This window comes from Sus scrofa, chromosome 9 (genome assembly GCF_054392235.1).
Source record: "Sus scrofa isolate SSC_HxYL_T2T_F1_AM1 chromosome 9, Sscrofa_HxYL_maternal_Yorkshire_Landrace_v2.0, whole genome shotgun sequence".
NCBI lineage: Eukaryota > Metazoa > Chordata > Mammalia > Artiodactyla > Suidae > Sus > Sus scrofa.
Window position 1 is genome coordinate 104,708,699 of NC_139391.1, and position 21,967 is coordinate 104,730,665.

Sequence of the window (21,967 nt, forward strand, 5' to 3'; positions counted from 1 at the left end):
GGGGGAGGGGGACGGAGTGGGATGGATTGGGAGCTTGGGGTTAATAGATGTAAACTATTCTTTGGCATGGATTAGCAATGAGATCTTGCTGTGTTACACTGAGAACTATGTCTAGATACTTACAATGGAGCATGACAATGGGAGAAAAATTTATGTATACATGTATGTGTAACTGGGTCCCCATGCTGTACAGTGGGGAAAAAAATTGTGATCATGTCATGATCCAGAGATACACACACATAGTAAAATTTTATTCATTCCTGATTAAAACTTTTACCAAATGAGAAATAGAAGGAAATTCCCTTAACCAGACAAACGGTGTGTACAGAAACCTTGAGTAATTATCATACTTAACGGGGAACATTTAGTATCATTGACTGCAGATCATGAACAAGGATTTATGATGATGAATGGGCTTAACAGTTTTCTCCACTCTTGATCTTCTCTTCAATGCTTTTATCAGCGGTTTGGGTAGAGGCAGGTAAGGCAACATTTAAACTTTAGTAAGAGATGTATCAGGTAGATATTAATAAGTCAATTTCATAAGAGGAAACTGACTCTCAGAGAGATTGACTTTGATCAAGACACCTAAAGTCAGAAATGAGTACAAATTCATATTTATTTAGTCCTGAAACATGATATTAATTTTCCTGCCCTCTGTCTACTCTATTTGAAGGGTTGAAATATGAAAGTGACAGATAATTTTATTCCACTCACTATTCCTCTTTCTCTTTGAGCAACAAAAAAATTAAGTTGGTTCAGAAAGCACTATCCTAAAAATCTTTTGTGCAATCTATCAACAGATGACGAACAGAAATTGTACACCTATATGTCTGTGAAAATTCACTGCTTTATATTAATTTAAAATAAGTCCATTTCAAATAATTTATGTTGTAAAATCATTTTAACATTTACATTATCAGTGCATACTTAAAAAGAAAGCAACATTACAGTGTTAATATGGGAGTAAGGAGACATTTTTTTGTTTAAAGGTAGATCTGGGACTTTGGCTAAGTGTCGTAATCCCTACTAGGCTCATTTTTCACATGCATGGAATGAAGATATGTGCATAGCTGGTTGCGGTTTCTTTCTGAGGCACAACAAAGTGGTTTTGAGAACACCTACAGGAATTCTTATACATGATTATAAGTTAAAATTTTTCATTTCGCCTCTTTTAACAAGTTGTACAAAATGAGCAATCAAGACTTGAGTGTGTTCACTTGAATTTCAGTTACAGGTATAGATATCATGTAGCTTTAAAACTGTCTTTGGTAATTGCAAATAAAAAAGTAGAATAAAATCTTTCATTTATTCTTCCTAAGAATTAAAATTTATGAGCATTAAAGTATGAATTAAGTGTAAATTTCAATATTTAATTATTTGAAACATTATTTAGTCCAAAGAAATAAACACACATCTAGTTAAAATTACCCTTAGTACCCTTTGACCCAGATAATAATATTAGTTGTAACCACTGTTAGAAAGGAAGACATTATTTCAGGATGCCCTTGGCTGATGAAAATATGCTATTTTCACATCTATATTTGGCTTTGTAACATGTTCTAATCTTATAAGAACACAATGATTATTGTGAACTAAGACCTAGAAGCATTTTGGTCTTTTGGACTCAGTAATTCATTCCTGAAATAACTTTGCAATGAGTTTCCAAATAATCAGATTTGAGGCAGATTGACTTTTCTTCAGGGTTTTTCCTATTAATGCTGTAGTTAACCATAAGAGAAACCTAAAGCTGCTATGTAGAGAAAGAAATGATCCAAGTACTTTTTAAAATCTTCCAAAAGAAAATGTTAAAGTTTCATAAAAAAAATACATGCTATTTTTCAAAACAAAAAATTCTGCTTACCCGAGATACATCATGAATGAAGTTATTAAGAATCTTTTTTTATTATTTCCCCAATATAATCTTTTTTCAACTGTATAACATGGTGACCCAGTTACTCATACATGTATACATTTTTTTTCCTCACATTATCATTCTCCATCATAAGTGACTAGACCTAGTTCCCAGTGCTACACAGCAGGATCTCATTGCTTATCCATTCCAAAAGCAATAGTTTGCATCTGTTAATCCCAAACTCCCAATCCATCCCACTCCCTCCCCCTCCCCCTTGGCAACCACAACTGAAACTTTCCACAGAAAAGAATCTTTATGTAAATACGTGTCTCCAGTGTCAGAAACAATTCTGGAAACTTGCCAGGTCTTAGTGGCACTAGTATGATTACCAATTTGCCAAATTTTTGATGTTTAAAAGACCATTTTGCATTTATAGTAACTCTTACATAATCTAAAAGTCACCTTTTTTTTTCAAATTTATAATAAACTTTTGAGTTGTCACTAATAGAGAGTGAATATAATGAAATTTGGTTGTGCTTATTTAAAATTTTCTATGTGTCCTGCAAATATCCACTAAATGGATGAAATGGATGAAAAATGGATAAAATGGTAAATGAATCAAAAAGAAATTTGTGGTGTATCCATAAAACAGAATGCTAGTTAGCATCAATAAGGAATGAACTACTGGTACTTGCTGCAACAAAGGTGAACTAATTATGTTGAGTGAAAGAACCCAGATTTTCAAAAGAACATACTGTATTACTCCATTTATATGAAATAATAGGCAATGCAAATGAATGAATAGTGATAGAAAGCAGACCAGTGGTTTGCACAGGACTGAGGCAATGAGAAGGAAGTTCGGAGAAGCTTGAGGAAACTTTGGGGATGATGGGCAGGTTCACCATTTTGATTATGTCGATGGCTTTCACAGATATACACATGCAGCAAACTTATCAAAATGTATACTATAAATACATGCAGCTTAATGAATATCTATTATACTTCAATGAAAGTGTTTAACAAGGTAGAAATGCAAAAATATATTTACAGATTATGTTGCCTATGTACCTTTTTTTTTTTTTTTTTTTTTTTGTCTCTTTAGGACCTTATCTATGGCATATGGAGGTTTCCAGGTTAGGTGTCCAATCAGAGCTGTAGCTGCTGGTCACAGCCACAGCCACAGCCACGGCCACACCAGAACTGAGACGTGTCTGCAACCTACATCACAGCTCACAGTAACACCGGATACTTAACCTACCGAGCAAGGCCAAACCCACAACCTCATGGTTCCTAGGCAGATTCGTTTCCGCTGATCCATTATGGGAACTCCAATACCATTTTTTATTGAATAAATTTCACTTAGAACATTGTTTAAGTTTAGAAAAACTGAAACAAAGTTTTGTATATGTCCAGTAGTGATTCTTAATTGATACTGTATTTGTCCATTATACATATGCCCGTACAATTCTTGGAAAATTCTTTACACACTTTTTTTCAGTATTCTCAAGGTAAATACATGATTTAAATGAAAATTACCTAAATTATTTTCACTTCATTGTAGAGCTTTTGTCACTCTTACAAACAAGTAATTCTCAGGCATGCAAGATAATATAGGCAGTTGTCTTCTGAAAACAAGTGAGGCAATATTTTAATGTAATTTTCATCTTAATCTCAAATGTTTCATTCTTGGACATAGCAGCCTCTATTAAATCATATGAAATGGTGATGTCCAATCTGTGAGTTTGTGTTTGATTACATTAAAAAATCTATGAAAAAAGATTAGCTAATACTGAGGTTGATTTTGCATTCATCAACTTTGTTGTCAAATTTCGCACAGTGTAATGTGGACTGCATTGGCATAAAACCACAAAGTGAAGTATACTGGAGGTTTACCCAAGAAGAGGAGCCTATTAATCACTGGCAATAAAATTTTATTTCCCCTAACTTCACCACTCTGATTTCCTCAGTAACTTGTAAGGTGGTTATCTCTTTCAGCTAATTGCAATAACTAGGTGCATTTAAATACGTCTAAGAAAAAGCAAATTTACTGTTAAGTAGAATTAAATTGAGATGCTGTTATATCTGTTCACTACAGCTTTAATAAAACAGTGAGTCAGGCAAAAATTTTTCAGTGTGAAGAAACTGATATATGGCACAGAGGACAAAACTTTATATTTGAAATATAAGTTTAAAGAAAGCATTTGTTTCAGAGTTCCTGTTGTGCTTCAGTGGGTTAAGAACCTGGCATAGTCTCTGTGAAGATGCACGTTCTATTCCTGGCCTCACTCAGTGGGTTAAGAATCCAGCATTGCCACAAGCTGCAGCATAGGTCTCAGACATGGCTCAGATCTGGTGTGGCTGTGACTGTCGTATAGGCTGGCAGCTGCAACTCCAATTCAAGCCCTGGCACAGGGACTTCCATATGTGGCAGGTGTGACCCTAAAAAGAAAAGAAAATAAGAACGCATTTGTTTCATTAGGATTCTACCTACTATGAAGCACATTTCTGGGTGCTTCAGCTATAGCATTGAACAAAACAGACAAATTCCCCTGCCCTTGTGGAATTCACCTTGTAGTGCTGGAAGACAGACAGGAAAAAACTAAAATCAGCATGTGAATAATTTATAACTTTATAAAATGAGATAAGTGCTAGGAAAAAAGTGAAGTAGGGCAAAGTGGCTAGTGGGTGACAGTGGGGTTAAAAATTTAATAGGGTAGCAAGGTCCTCTGATTCCATATGGATTTTCATATTATTCTGAGATTCAGGGTTACCTGAAGTCATACTACTTCTACTTACATAAAATCATACTAGTTTTGGTAAAATAAGGCAGTTGATCACCATGCTGGTAAGAGATATGTTTACATCTATTAAACAGTTTTTCTGAATTTGTGTTCTTCCTGTAGTTTTTTTTTTTAATTGCTTTAATTGTGCTGCTTTGAAATTTGTCCAAAATTAACAGGCACACTGAGACTTTGAAGATGTCCTATGACCCAACTTCATAATAATATATTAAGGTCTTTGCTTTGCTTTGCTTATACAGCAACTAGTATGAGAAGACTAAAAATTTAGTCACAGGAATTTTTTATCAGGCCCTTGGACAGTATCATATTTTAATGTGTTTTTATTGATTAATGTTAATTATAATCTGAGGATATTATTAAAAGAAATGATTTCATATCAGTTATAAAATAATGTTTTCCTCAATACTTTAGAGATTTATTGTTGATTCTATCTAAAAATTTTGTGAACAAATTTGTCATGAGAATTTACCAACTCCTGGCGACTCTGCTTTTCTCCTGTCTATAAAATCAAAACTGTGAAACTTCAAGAAGTTACCTGAATTTTCTCCTCCCTTACCCCATCCCTCACATGTATAGTACTCATAGATAAGTAAAAAATTTAAAAATGTCATACTCTATCCATATGCTACATATTATAGTAATTTTAATCAAATTTTCTCATCAGTTTTACTCTCAAGTTATATTTATATTTAGTGTATTTTCTTATGGCAGTCATTTTTATTCTGTTAATCATCTTGAACATCCTTAAGTAAATTTCTCTAAGTCCCATTGCATTTATCCTTACAAACCACTTCAAATTAATTTTGGTTTGTTGTCATTTAGAAATCAATGTTCTTTTTCCACATGGACTTTTTTTTTTCTCCTACATCATTTGTTTAATTCATGCAGGGTATCTTTAGACTATTAGCTTTATAAAACTGCAAAATTTCTTATGTCCTTAGAATCTCAGATAACATCACTTCATGTTTTATTTTGTATTATGTCTGCAAATAATTTCAAGTATATTATCTCAAAATCTTCTAATAATCTTAAGGTAAGTATTTTCGGTTTATAGATGAGGAAACTAAGAGGTTAAAGGATTTACTGAAGATATCTCACACACACATAAATATGAGCACAGAGCCAAACTCTCAAATCTAGGTTATCACACTTTATTTCAGTACTTCTTGGTTTTCATTTCCCAAATAAATACTCCTTAAGGGTAAAGTAGACTCAAGAAATATGTTTAAAGGGCCTTGAGGCATAGCCTAAAACCATTACTGATTTTTTTCATTAAAGGTTCATGTTTTAAATTTTTAAAATCATGTGAGATTTTTATCCCTCTGCATTTACAAACCATAATAAAAAGTTGTGTATTGTATATCATTGACTAAATAAGTATCCCAGATAAATGCAACTGCTTCCCTATGGTATAACCACTGACCCCTGTCCCTCCTCAGGAATGTGTAATCCATTTTCAGACACTCCCATACCATTATTACCCATAGGCTCTTTAGGTTTGCTTAATATTTTGCAACTTTCTCATGTTTAAACAGAAGATAAAAGAACTGTGTAACTAGGTAAATATAATGATGAAGACAAGAGCCCTTCCTTCAACCAGAATATGCTTTGAACATTCTAGAAACAAGGGTTATTGTCTCCCTCTTTTTTTCCTTGCTATTTAATCAGGTAGGATATATGGGGAAACATTCTTGGAAAAGGAGAATTATCTAGCGGCTATAAATTTGGATTTGGGGGAGGAGTGCAAACTCAGGAGAGAGAAGCTTTCCAAATTATGTTAAAAAGCAATAATACCATTTTTTGGAGTTCCCGTCGTGGCGCAGTGGTTAACGAATCCGACTAGGAACCATTTTTTTTTCCTGATGATATACACTTCTTGTTTTAGAAGATACACTACCTTGGAGCCAGACTTTTATTTGAATCTAATATCAAAATAGAGGGGCTGCTACTATCTTGGAAAACAGATAGCTAATAATATCTTTCAAGACGACAAGATTACTTTCTTTCCTTACATAGGAAAGATGTCTATCAAAGATTTGCTCACAATCAAGTGAAGTCACATGTTTTAATATCTGTGTGAAGTTGGTGCATCAGTTGATAATGCTCCCATCTTTCTGTTGCAGGAGCAGGAGAATCTGGAAAAAGTACCATTGTGAAACAAATGAAGTAGGTACTCACTATTTTAAAGGTTTAATATCTAATATCCATCCATGTATTTGACCATTCTTAAATACTTTTGGAAAATATGTTAGTGTCTCAAACACATGTAGTGGCAGACCTGTCACAATTCCTGTGCATATATTTCTCCCATCATTTAGCAGAAAGCGTAACAGATGAGTAATGTATAATTTCCATTTTTCTTTTTAATTTTGCCTCTCAAGAAGATGAGTACTAAAGCAATTATGTCTTAAATCTATTAATAGGGAATGATCTAGGGTCATAATATTGTAAGCAGAAGCCATAATCATTTCAAAATATGTCAATGATCCATTTGAATTTAGGAGGAAGCAATGTTTTTAATCTAATTGGTATCACACATAACTAGGAATGAAATGCTTATTTCAAATTATTACTGCCATGGATTTCAATTTCATTTTTCATTTATTTTCTTTATTTTTTTCTCTTTTAATAAGACCTGAAATTCTTAATAAGGACACTATGAACACACACAAAAATGTCTAAATGAGTAAAATTGCCTTGAGAAGTGGAAATGAGTATGAAACCTCAAGGCTCTGTCACTGCTAGAGAATTTTAAAAGATAATTTTTCCTGTGGGAGAAGAGGATAATCAATTTTGAGCTTATTTTACATTATGTTTGAGGACCTTGTTCTGTGGAATATATCCTATGCGGCAGTGGTCCCAGCTACTGATCACATTGTCTAATTGTAATCTAAACAATGTTTTCTTCTTCTTCCCAGGTAGCAATGTCATATAAGGTCTGTAACAACCAATATTTAAGCCCCATTTTTGAAATCTCCTTTCACCTGTACCTGCCACAAATGTCTGACCTTTTTTCCTGTCTTTGAAGAATAGGACTTCTTTATTATGACGCCTGACCACATTACTTTTGGGTTCTCAGCTTCATTCTTGCCCCCAAGTCATCTCACCTTCCCTTATGAAATTGCTACTGTGTCCTCCTGTTCTTTTCCTTCAGATTATAATCATGCTTGAACCCCTCTTACCCTTTTTACCTCTCTCCATTCTCTAAGAGGTTATATGTAGTTTTTAAAGGAACTAAATGAAGAACTATTTGGCTATATAAAAATTAAAATTAAAAAAACAGAAAACTAGAAAAATCTGTAATAAATATAAATAAATACTGAATATATAGGTTGTTAAGAAAAACAGTAAGTGGAATTCCTATCATGGTGCAGCAGAAACGAATCTGACTAGGAACCATGAAGTTGCAGGTTCGATCTCTGGCCTCGGAGTGGGTTAAGGATCCCACATTGCTGTGGGTTGTGGTATAGGTCATAGATGCGGTTTGGATCTGGCATTGCTGTGGCTGTGGTGTAGGTCACCAGCTACAGCTTGGGTTAGACTCCTGACCCGGGGACCTCCATATGCTGCAGGTGCAGCCTTAAACAAAAAACATAAGTGGTCCAGTATAATATATAGAAATGGGAAGAGACCACGGACATTTCACAAAAGGCAGAATTCAAATATCTACTACATATAAATGGGTGTGTATATATATATATGTATATGTATATATATTTTAGTTTAACATAAAATAAAAATAATGAGATACTTTGCATCGTAGTAAATTGGCAAACAATAATTTTAAAATAATATTACATGATAGTGGTGAAGTTTTGAGAAATGAATATTTTTTGCTACTTTTAAAATTATATGTTCTAATAAGTATATAGAAATAATTTTGCAATATACACAGTAAGCTGGGAAAATAATTATTGACCTTCTAAATATATTTCTGGTAATCTTAATAAAATTAATATAAAAATTATAAAAATATGTGAAAACTGGAATTTATAAACAGTTATATCAGTCTTTATAAAATAATAAAATATGAGATACACAAGCAAATAGATTGTGAAATTATAGTACTATTGACCCTGCAATTGCAATGTTTATATTCACAAGTTAAATATATATGAGAAATTTTAATAAAAGATAATACTTATGTTAACTGAAACACCAAGATGCAAAATTACATAAAAATCTTTATCTCAACTATGATAAAATAGATAATTTTTTAAATGGAAGAACATATATCAATATCGAAAAAACTGCTGTCAGTAGTAGGATGTAAAGTTACCCTGCACATTCATTTTGAATCTTTCTGAGCTTTTCACAGTTTCTACAATGAGCAAGTAATAACTATTATTAAAAAAGTGTCAGTCTCTGTATTCTTCCTCATCTCTCCTACCTTTTCTCAGTAGAGTCCCTGTCAAGAGTAGTCAGCACTAGCCTCTTGAACATTTCCATTTTCCATCTGCCCTTTACCCATTCCAGCACTCTTGCCTTGGGGATGTCATAGAAAGTGGCCTTACTAACATTAGTTATGATCTCCTAATTGTCATTTTATGAAGTATTCCGTCTTTAATTCCTTTTGACTCTATAGAGCTTTTCCCTCCTAACACTTTATTTAGGCTTCTAGGATAAATCTCTAGTTCCCAGTTCTCCTCCTGACTTTGTATGCTGTTCTCCTTGATTCTTTGACTACATTTTAAATATTGCTGTCTCTAATCTGGGCTTTTCCTCTGCTTCCTTTACACTTTGATCACATGAAATTTGCTGAAGTCCAGTGTTTCTCCCCACCATCTTCAAAGGGACTGTCCCAGAATGTTTCTTTAAAACTCAAGGCACTTTTTCATAATTAGGGAAGCAGATACATACATGTCTGTATTCTACGGATAGGTATAAATCAGAATAAACAACATTAAACATCTCCACATCTGGCCTCTTGTCCCCTAAAGTGAATTGCAGCAGCACTAGCTTTAGCAACACTTTAGAGAAAGAAATACATCTAGGTATAGTTATACTGACCTCTCACTCTCTTACCAAGTTGTTACACATCTTACACAAGTTATATTTCCAAACATGTCACTTAACCCTATTGTCACTGCCTTAATTCAAAATCTCAGCATTTTTGACCTGGATTAATATAATCTCTTGCTGTGTACTTTCTGCTTCCCCCACTTCTTTCTTCCATTGTATTATTCACATTGCCAACCAAATGATTTCTAAAAAGATGACTGTATCTCTTTCATAAATTGAACTCTTTATCTAGACCATGAAGATCAAAAGCCTAGACACAGTAAACAAGTATTTTGGAGTCCATCCCTTGCCCATCTCTCGCCCATCTCTCCATCCTAATGTCTCATCGTTTCCCCCTTCCTACTTTCTGCTTCAGAAATGCTGAGCTTGAACAGGTCTGTGGACTGGCATACTATGGATGGCAATATATCTTAGTGGCTAAGATCACAGGCTCTAAAATCAGACTCTAAACTGTACCTTCCTGTAGTCTGGTACTCTTTAAGAGAGCTTTCTGTGATGACACGAAAGTTGTATCTGTGCTCTCCAATATAGTAGTTCCCAGCCATATGTGGCTACTGTGATTGAGGAACTAAATTTTTCACCTTCTTTAATTTTAATTAATGTGTGTTGTGTCTACCACATGGGACATTGGAACTCTAGTCTCTGTTTTTAGGGAGGAGAGACTTTTTATAATTCATTCATTCTCTTCAGCACATGAAATACATTAGAGTAAATGCTTATTAATTTGAACAGATCTAGAAATTGACTTGCAGGTAGAGTTCTGTCTCACAGACATTGCAGCACCTAGAAAAGCAATGTTGCTTCAAGTCCTACAGCAATTTGATTTCATTAACTCTGCTTTTGTCATTTAGCTTGGTAACAGATATTTCCTCATCCTATGATAAAAGGGTAGAAATCAGAACTTGTGCCAGGAAGAAAGACTAAATACCCCCTATTTATTTATAATTGCCATTTACATTTAATAATTAAAATAACATTGTAATTTCAATTTTTGACAGCAAACTTGGATTTATTTAATGAACTTATTCCTGATCTATAAAGACATTTTAATGCTTTTAGTTGCATATTTTATTCACTTAAGTTATTTAAGTATTTAATACAGCAAGACAAACATGGCCATTTTAAAGTAGAAATACAGCCATATTGGCAATCAAATATTAAAGACAATAAATAATAGTTGTAGGTACTGTCTTTATTCCTGTCACCGACATTCCTTGTATTTGAAGGTTTTACTATCTTTGGAGGCATTTCTGTTTTTTCCCCCTATGCTAAAGCCTCTGTGTGCACGGATACAACACAAATACTTAGAAATATGTCATCCAAAGGATGCCTAACGAACACACAGTTCTTTTAAAAACACGAAGGAAATATGAGAAAGGAATAAGAACATAGTATACAGTAAAATGCAATAAATCGATTAGCATACACAAAGACTTTAGTTTTCAATGGGTGTGTATTCTGAAACTTTTAGTAAACTCTGAGTTCTGATTGAATGAGTGGAAGGGAAAGAAGAGTTCAGCCAAGTTAAATCTCTAGGCATTTCATCTTTGAGAACTCAGTGGCACGTACGCAGATGGAAAAGTGACAAGGAATTTAACACTGTGTAACTACCTCCATTAAAAGGGATGCCTTTTTTACTGTTATAAATAGAAAGCAGGCACTCCTATTTTCCTCTGTGTCTTAAGTGATAGGAAAAGATGTGAATGTTTTACTAAATTACTTCACTTCCTCAAGACATAATGTTATAAACACTACAAAAACTTCGGAGCTCTGTATATATCTTTGTCCTAAGAATTTGTCCTAGGAATAATTCAAGAGAATTATTATTCTCTTTAAGCTCTTGAGGCAAATAATCTTGCTTAGTAAAAACTCATGATCTCTCCATTTAAAATTGTGGTATATCTAGAGTAAATCCTAAATCCTTTGTATTTAGCTTGAAGAGCTCCAAAAGAAAGTATTTTATTAAATCTCAATGAAAAAAAAAAATCCAAAGCCATAAAATTGTTCAGATTTAGCATATGGACAAAAGTCTGCCCTTTTAAACAAATATGTACTGTAATTTTATTTAAGCAAATTAGTATTGATGTGTTTTAGTCTTATAAAAAAATTAGCCACTCAACTCACAAAACATTTTCACGTTTCAATTATAGGATCATCCATAAGAATGGTTACAGTGAGCAAGAATGCATGGAGTTCAAAGCAGTAATTTACAGTAATACATTGCAATCCATCTTAGCTATTGTGAAAGCCATGGCTACCCTTGGGATTGATTATGCAAATCCCAGAAGTGCAGTAAGTATGCAAATAATCACATGATGGCTGTAGTTCCTACAGTTTGAACCATGAAGCTGTGGGACTTAATAAATACATAGTATTATTCTACACAAAAACTTTAAGAATATGATATATTTTTTTGAAAACTTTAATTCTGTTAAATATAAGATTTTCTATTCTCCTTTAAATGAAACTTCTATTTTTAATGCTGTGCTATAATCTTATTCAAAATTAACTGTTTTTCTAGGACTCAATCCTAGTGTCACTGTATTAGAGAAAAAGCACTTTCCTGTAACTGTTAAATGAAAAAGAGTTTAGTTCCTAAAATCAAATTACATTTTCTTAGTTTAATTATGAGCCATTTCGTGGGGACTTTAATAACATGATAATTATCCTTAATGCTTAATGATAATTACAAAGACTATGCAGCACAAGGTAAGGATTATTTTATGAAGTTAATTAAAAAAAAAAATTCAAAATTGTCACCAAACAAAATGTTTGTATAATAAATCCTTGAATAGTCATAATTTGTTTATAAGGTATCATTTAAATAGTTTTATTTTTCTTCTGTTTTATATTTGGTAATGTAATTATTTTATGTTAAAATAATTAAAATCCACCTTTTTAAAAGCACTTTATGTTCAAACATATAAAACTATTTTAGCTGGCAAATGAAACCTATGGTGTTAAGCAAGGAACAGTTAATCACACCCCCAAAAGTAGTAATTGTGTACAATCCATAGGAAGAACTCATCCATTTCCTTTTGTCTCCTCTAGGAACAGCTGGTTTCCTCTAGACGATGTCAGTTGAACTATTCCCAGTATAATTCTTATATAACTTTTTTATTAACAATAAAATTAAAGAGGAATGGTAAATTAGTACAGAGAAGAAAGTGGCATTTATACTCTCTTCTCCCTACCCTCCAGCAATTTAGAGTTAGACTATTTAAGTAACCCTTGGATGAAAAAAAAAAAAAAATACTTCTTTCACGTGCTAGCTCCTTTTTGGTTCTGCCACTTTCCAGTGAAGAGTATGGAAATCCTAAGTATGTCCTTGGGGCAGGTTGTAAAGCAGAGTCAGAAGTTCTGCCCTCTCCTTCCATTTTTAGCTTTTCCCACAACTTGGCTCTGGTAAGTCAACTACTTCTCTAGGTTACGCTTTCCTTCTCACATGTAAAAACAGTGCTTACAGGAACTGAACTCTAAGAGCCTTTTGGCCTTTACCATTACATTACTTAGAGTTCATATTTTCATTTAAGTGTAGTTCAATTATTGTTCTGACCCTGGCTTTTCCTATGAACCTAGGATTTTAAATTGGCCCTGAAAAGGCAATCTAATATAAACCTAAGAGAGATGCAAAAAAAATAAATAAATAAGGGATATAGATGAGCAGCAATTTGGCTTGTATTAAATAGCTAGAGCTTAGGGCAAAATCCACTTTTGTCTTCCCTTACAGTGCTTTTCCCCATGTAAGGAGTTTTGTAAAACTATTTTTCACACTTAAGAATATCACTTTATTTTCTTTCTTCTAAGCAATAATAGTCCTGAAACAGATGTTCCTTCTGCATTCCTTTGCACATGATTTAGCTATGTCTGAATTTGCATGTGCAATATTCCATACATTTGCATCACAACCTTGCCTACTGCTACTTATTTAAATATATTTTGTGCTTCATGCACCCCAATATTTGCAGATAAGTAATGTCAGTCATCACTGAAGATCTGAAATTTTTGGATAAGAGTCATAACGATGCAGGTGGAGTGAAAATGGACTCCATACACTGCTGACATTATGCTAAAAAATAAAAATAAATGTCATTTATTCAAACTGTGTGTTAAATGGTGTAAGCAAAGTAACTTAAGCAGCACTATGCCATTGACATAACTTCTTAGGAGCACCTATGTTCTTAAATATCAAATTTGACAGTTGTCAGGCACTACATAGCTCATATTTTGATTTCAATTAGCAATTTTAAGACATTCTCTGGTATTTGATTTTAAGATTAATACACTGTTAACCTTGCATAAACTGTTCAACATATTACTTACTATGCATTTTACTTATGTGTGGTTTAGAGTTCTAGTGTCCTGTGGCTTTCAATTTAGCCTCTGATTTGCTTATTTATATATTTTTATATAACCATTGTGTATACCATCACATAGACGACCATTCAAAAAAAGAGTGCTAATAGAAAATATACATGAGTGTCTTTGATTACAGGTTCTGTGAGTTTAGACAAGTTACTTAACCTAAGTTTCAGTTTTTTCACCCGCAAAGTATCAGTGCTTCCTTCATTAAATTACAGTGACTATTACAAGAGGAAACAAAACTGTAAGAAACTCACATAAACACAATGTTCTGAAGAATATAATCTCCCAGTTAATACTAGGTATTATTATTTTCCAATAATCACATTGAATGTAAGCTCATTAACATTCATGTATTGACGTCTACAATCCAACATCATTTGAAAAATTTATTTTTTATTAAACTATTATTTTTATGGCAAACAATTGAATGGACTTGGAATATAGTAAGGAATCAGCAGGACATGAGATGGAAATAGTATTTGCCCTCTAGATAAGAAATACTGATGTTGAACAAGTAATTACAAAGCATCAGCTATTTTAAAAAGGCGGCACAGATGGCTATGAAGCTAAATCTTCCTCATGTGTAGAGACAATTACTGAAAAAGGGAAGATGATCTCTAGTGATGATGGGAAAGCAAGTTTCCTTTTGGAAATGGTGAGTACATAGTTTCATAATTCTGTGAAGCATCCACATGTCTCAAAAGTTGCAAATGTGCATTTAAAGTTCAAAGGTGATATTTTGGTTAGGAATTTAAATCTCAGTGTTACTGCCCTGCCCTTACACTATGGAATGTAATTTACACTAAGGGAAGAGATCAATTGCTTCGATTGGGAAGAAAAGGGCATTAAGCAGAATGGAGACCTAGGTAACAATGTTGAAAGCTCCGCCATTTTCCAGTTATTGGAGAGGAATGGGAAACTTTGGAGGAAAGGATGAAATAGTAAGAAGAAAGAAAGAAAGAAAGAAAAAAAAAAAACAGGAGAATACGGAATCACAGAATTTAAGAGAAGTGCCCCAAAGGGAGGTGTTCTAAGTTGAAAAGTCTTAAGAGGTCAAGAAAGTAGAATAATTTAATGGATTTAACAATGTAGAGATCATGGGAGATGTTTCAGAAGAGTTGTGATTGCGGAGTCCAGCTAAGTGTGTTCAGAAATGGGGAGAAACGAGAACAGGGTTTAAAGAACTATAATTGAGGAGAATGAGAGAGAGAATCTGAGTTAAAGGGGAATGCAGCTAATAGGGTGTTGTTCCTAAATGTTTTCGTTTAATATTTGATAAACTAATTTCATGAGTACGTAACTTTTAAAGAGGGTAAAGTTGAACCAACGAGAGGGAGAAATAATAAAGCCACTTACTTATTCTCTCTGAATATTACTATATACTATTTTAGAGTGTTTGAAACACTAGACCAACATAAAAGAATGCTAAAAATTAAAACACTTTAATCAGACACTTAGAGTGTTATTGTGACCATCTTTGACATAGCACCCTGTAAAGTGAATCCTACGTTTTGAATTAAAGAACACTGATTCCCTCAAGATGTTCTATGATGAAAGTTCTATAATCAAGTATGTTTGGGATACATATGTGCTGTAACAACTTAAACAAAACTTGAAATCAAAGGCTCTGAAAAGCCCATCGTTAATAAAACTTGGCACTTGAAACCTGGCATTTCTGCAAATTGCTAGGCTATGTTAGCCTTTCACTCCTTTGATATGTTTTTTCCCTTTGGAAATATGATTCTAGGATTCAGAGTGAGTCCTAAGTTCTAGGATCATCTGAGGTCCCTAATATTCATGAAGGAAGTCTGAGTAACTTGAGGAAATATTTGTTTTTGCTTTCTATGTAGCATAATTCTAGAACTATCCAATCTTAAGAGAGTGAGCCATTCTAGAACCAATATAATTCCCAAGCTTTTCCAAAAATATCATAGGAAAATATGATTTCTTTAGGATGCCATTCAAACCCTCCTTGGAATTATTTGAAATTTTTAGAAAAACATTGGACATACTTTCAAGTTTCTCTAGAACATGAGGTCTGAGATAATTCGCCATGTTCATTTTATTGATTCATTCATTCAACAGTATTTCAGGGACATGTACTATGTGTTAGGTTCTGTTCTTGGTTTTACAGATATACAAATGAACAAAATAAAATCTATGCCTTCATATGCTTACAGTCTAACAGAAAAAAGAACTATGCGATATATAGGGAGTAGCAAGTGCTATGATGAAAAGTCAAGGAGATTAAAGAGTTAGAGAGTGATCAAAGAATGAAAGAAAGGGTGTTAGGGAAGGCATCCTTGAGGAGGAAGTGTTTGGGAAGAGACTTGAATGAAGTAGGAAATGAGCTGAGGAAAAGACATGGATAGATCAACTATTCTCAAATGCTCTGAAAAGGGGGCCTGTTGAATTCAAGGAACGTTGAGGAGTTCAGTGTATCTTGAGGAAAGAGAAACAAAAGTTGGAGGTGGGGTGGATAGAAGCAGAAAATAAAATTATAAAGACATGGGTAATAACATAGAGCCTTGTGAGCCACAGCAGGGAATTAGGGTTTTATTTTTAGTTTGATGGGAAATTACTGGACTATTTTTTTAAATATAAGCATACTTTAACAATAGAATGTCACTGTTCAATCAATTTGGTTGTTATGCAGAAGATGACTTTCCATAATAGCTGTTAATTTTGGTATGATATATTTCAAAACTTCTGCTTTGATTGGTGGGCCCAATTCCCTTAAATACATAAATTTTGACTCTTTAAATTAACATTAGCCCTTTGATAACCTTAAAAGAACTTCAAGAATTGAATTCCCTATGTGCAATAAAATGTCATTTATGGTTTGAAAATAAACAGTATGTTGCCAGGGATTCTCAACTCAAGCTGCACATTTGAGTCACTTATGAGATTTTAAAAAATACTTTTGTAGACCCTACTACCCAGAGATTCAGATTCATTTTAATAGGTTGGTGGGGGTGGAGTCCTGGTATTAATATATTTTTAAAGAGCTTGGCATGTTTACAATGTGCAGCCTGGTTTGAAATTCAACATCATCAACTTTTCCTATGTATGCAATGCACTAAAATATAAAAGATCTCGAAAGACAAAAACCAAACTTGGGGGAGATACTAGTAAGTGATAATCAAAAAGATCTTTATAACATTTAAATATTTATAACATTTAATTCAAGGTTAGACAATATTCATGATATCTCTACACATAAAGTATAACTTTAAAATGGTAAATATTTAAAGGATTAAAAAGAGTATGTAATAGCTTGGTTTACAAATTTTTCCCTTTAGGGACAAAATTGTTTCCTTTCATCATTTGCCCTAAACAACACTCTAATGTAGAAAGAAACATGTAGGATGATGCCAGCCAAAGTGACTGGATCATATTTCACCAATTTTATCTCACATCCAAATCTAATTAAGGAGAAGGATTTTAAAGTTTACCCTGTGCTGATGCAACAAAATGAGGTCAAAGCCTTTGACTTGGGCCAGTTCAAATTGAGGCCTAATGTTCATCTGATCAGTTTGGTTTGCTGATATAATCTGATTGTGAAGAAAGATAATATAAGGTTCTCAGTCGTACCAGAACATCTCTTTAACAATGAGAGGGGTACCATTAGTTTTCATGCAAAGAGCATATTTTTAGTGAAATGGTGAAATAAGTCTCTATTTTTTTTTATATAATGACTTTTTTTTTCTGTTATAGCTGGTTTACAGTGTTTTGTCAATTTTCTACTGTACAGCATAGCAACCCAGTTACACATACCTGTACCCCTTCTTTTTTCTCAAATTATCATGCTCCATCATATGTGACCAGACATAGTTCCTGATGCTACACAGCAGGATCTCATTGCCAATGCATTCCAAAGGCAATAATCTGCATCTATTTATCCCAAGCACCCCATCCATCCCACTCCCTCCCTATCTCCCTTGGTAACCACAAGTCTATTCTCCAAGCCCATGATTTTCTTTTCTGTGGAAAGGGTCATTTGTGCCTTATATTAGATTCCAGATATAAGTGATATCATATGGTATTTGTCTTTCTCTTTCTGACTTACTTCACTCAGGATGAGAGTCTCTAGTTCCATCCATGATGCTGCAAATGGCATTATTTTGTTCTTTTTTATGGCCAAGTAGTATTCCATTGTGTATGTATATTACATCTTCCTAATCCAATCATCTGTCAATGGACATTTGGGTTGTTTCCACGTGTTGGCTATTGTGAATAGTGCTGCAATGAACATGCAAGTGCATGTGTCTTTTTAAGGAAAGTTTTGTCTGGATATATACCCAAGAGTTGGATTGATGGATCATATGGTAGTTCTATGTATAATTTTCTAAGGTACCTCCATACTATTCTCCATAGTGGTTCTATAAGTTTACATTCCCACCAACAGTGCAGGAAGGTTCCCTTTTCTCCACACCCTCTCCAGCATTTGTTATTTGTGGACTTATTGAGGATGGTCATTCTTACTGGTGTGAGGTGGTATCTCATGGTAGTTTTGATTTGCATTTATCTAATAATGAGTGATGTTGAGCATTTTTTCATGTGCTTGTTGGCCTAAAAAAAAAAAAAAAAAGATCTGACACAATCTCATCTATTTAAAATAACAATGAATCAGAAAAGCATCATGTTCCTATTGGACATATGTCACTGGTCACACTTAACTTTGAAGAAAAATATAGTTGGGTTTGACCTTTCTTCTGATGCTGTTGTCTTTATTGATTTGGCAAATTTACCTTCAACCTTTAGATTCCTAATTTGTAAAATAGAGGAAATAGAGTGTCTAGGTGACTATTGTTTTAAGGATTGTGTGAGATACTCTACATCCTAAGTGCCATGTGAGTTGTTATAGTAATATGTACTAAGAAGAGTCTGAGCAATAAAGAGTATGAGTTCTGGAGTCTTACAACCAGCATTTGAGCCCAGTTGTCTTCTTGCCTTGTCTAGTATAATGGTTAGTTATTTAATTATTCTGAAACCCAAATTCTTAATCAAAAAAATTATCATAAAACCAATTTTGATTATTAGTTTGAATAAACTGTGGACTACATTATTCAAACATTTATTTCCTTCTGCCCTTGTCACCTCCCAATATCCTATTAAAGTAAACAGGAGGTTTGCTTTTCCTTTCCTTTTTTCCTTCCTTCATTTCTTTTGTCTTTTCTCTTATTTCTTAATGAAGTCTCACCTCTGCCCTATTGATTTGCCCTTAAGGCATGCCAATGACAACACCTACAGATGTTCAAAAACTGTATAGATCAAAATATTTGCTGTTGCTAATTTTTATGATTACAAAGAGGTATGTGTTGGTAAATAATACTATCTATTTTTTTTCTTTTGTTTTTCTTTTTAGGGCCACACAGTGGCATATGGAAGTTCCCAGGCTAGGGCTTCAATCAATAATGTCTGATCTGAGTCGAGCCTGTGACCTACACCACAGCTCACAGCAATTCTGGATCCTTAACTGACTGAGAGAAGTCGAACCCGCACCCTCATGGATACTAATAGGGTTCACAGCACACTGAGCTGCCATAGGAATTGTTTTTAAAAAATATTTTTAAACTATAATTTTAAGTGTATTGGGTTTTAATTCCCATTTTACTCTAATTCTTATTTAGTATTTTTATTGCCTGTAAATTATCTGGCCATGGTCAAGAAAAGGAAGACAATGTGCATGATTAGATCAGATTCATTACTCTTTGACAACAGCATTTTGTTCTTCTGCAAGCTCAAAGGACTTGCAACAAAACATTGCTATCCTTTTTTTTTTTTGTCTTTTCTAGGGCCACTCCCGAGGCATGTGGAGGTTCCCAGGCTAGGAGTCTAATCAGAGCTGTAGCCGCAGGCCACACCACAGCCACAGCCACAGCCACAGCCACGTGGGATCCAAGCTGCCTCTGCGACCTACACCACAGCTCAAGGCTACGCCAGTTCCTTAACCTACTTAGCAAGGCCAGGGATCTAACCCTCAATGTCATGGTTCCTAGTCAGATTCGTTAACCAATGAGCCATGATGGGAACTCCAACACTGTTGTCCTTTTTGATATTATGTTCTGAAGTTAGTAATATCTACCAAAAAAAAAAAAAAATCCTAACTTTTCCATATACTATTTCACAGTCTCTGCAACTTAGAACTTTTCTGGACATCAGTCTGTCATAAGTAACTTAGGTTCCATAAACCTAAAGATATACTGATAGATGTTCAATGAAATTATTACTGAAATAAGATGTCATCAAACTGAAATCTTCTATTTTGTTTTTTAATACAGATAATGTGCTATTCCAAATAACAACACATTTTTATCCTTCTCACATAAAAAATGTTACAGGAAGACCAACGCCAACTTCATGTGATGGCAAATACCCTGGAAGATGGTAGATTGACGCCTGAGTTGGCTGAGGTAATAAAACGACTGTGGAGAGATCCAGGAATTCAGGCCTGCTTTGAAAGGGCATCTGAATATCAACTCAATGACTCAGCAGCTTAGTAAGTGAATACATTTGACAGAACAATAGTTGAAACGTTTACATTTAAGACCTATAACTCTCTATGATCTCCATTTGTAATCACAAATGACAGAAGTCTATGGCTTTAAATTTTATTATCCTAAAATAAAAAGTAAATGAAGAGAAATTAGAAAGATAAAGATGATATAAACAAGATGTAAAAAACATAACTAGAGGAGCACTTTAAATAACTAATTTTGAAAATATTTGTCTAAGATATATATGCTGTAAATATTTTCTCCCCATTAGAAAGAGTGAATTATTATGCACCACGCTCAGCATGAAGACAACTGGTGGCAGGCACACTGAGGTTTTGGGCTATTCACTTCATTTCTATCCAAGTTACTGAAATCATCTTCTAAAATAATCTTATTAATGACACATGCTTTAACTCAATTGGTTTGAGGCACATGATACATAATTTTAGAAGGAAGTACTGTATTGATTTGAAAAACATTTGTATATTGTGGGATTCTTTTTGAGCCTCAAAAAGTATTATTTAATTTCACAGCTAATCACAACCAGTTAGCAATTTTAGCCACAAGAGAATTGGGAAATTGTAACAATATTTATAATTTCCCTATCAAAATGACTTTAAATTTCCATTTTAGTAAGTGATTCTTAACTTAGCCCATGGTTACATGCCGGCAAGCATGTGTTCACATATATGTAAATATAATTTAATTACCTATTTATATTTATGTCCATGCATATGAATGTGTAAAAGAGTTTAAGTACAGTTCTTCTGGTGGACTCCCAATAGAACATACCAGCAGTACTTAAAAAAAAAAAGTAAAGTTAAACAAATGAAAGATTATTTGAGGACAGAACAATAAAACTTCAAATTTTTAATCATGATGAGTAGAAGAATTATGGAGAGAAAAATCACATAAATTCTAGAAAAATTTAACAACAGTTTTCTATGATTATGCAGTCATGTTCGTTTTAAATTCCAAAATCCAATGGACATATTGTCTTTAGAGGAAAGTCCTGTTCTTTTCTCTCAGATGAAGCAAAGAATGGATATCATCCTTTGATAATATAAACTTGAATAACTCTTTTTCTAAGTGTCCTAGTGCTTAGTCCCATTTTAATACTACTTTGTACTATAGAAAATATTGCTTTCTATATGAATCATCGACAAAAGCAGTCACAATTCATCAGAAACTGAATTGTGAAATACTCTCATAAAATGTTACTTAGCAAAATTCTGGGGAGGGAGGAAAAGAAGGATACATTAAGATCTGTAATTAATGCATTTATTTTTAAATACTCATTATTGAATAAACACAATTTTCCCTCAAAATAATGTAAGAAATATATTTATAATTATAATTATGTTTACCAAATTCTTTGCTTTTTGATAGCAAAAACTTTTACATGTTGTATACCCCAAATGGGC

The 21,967-nt window shown here is 33.5% G+C and overlaps 1 protein-coding gene across 2 annotated transcripts in view; it reads left to right on the forward strand.

Annotated features, from left to right (window-relative positions):
- GNAT3 (G protein subunit alpha transducin 3) overlaps positions 1–21,967 on the forward strand; it is a 62,961-nt gene that overhangs the window by 24,801 nt on the left and 16,193 nt on the right. For both annotated transcript variants that reach the window (XM_021063492.2, XM_021063493.2), the window contains exons 2-4: positions 6,780–6,822; positions 11,829–11,970; positions 20,388–20,545. In XM_021063492.2, coding sequence (XP_020919151.1) covers positions 6,818–6,822; positions 11,829–11,970; positions 20,388–20,545 — 305 coding nt within the window. In that variant the 5' untranslated portion in view covers positions 6,780–6,817. The remainder of the gene's footprint in view (positions 1–6,779; positions 6,823–11,828; positions 11,971–20,387; positions 20,546–21,967) is intronic.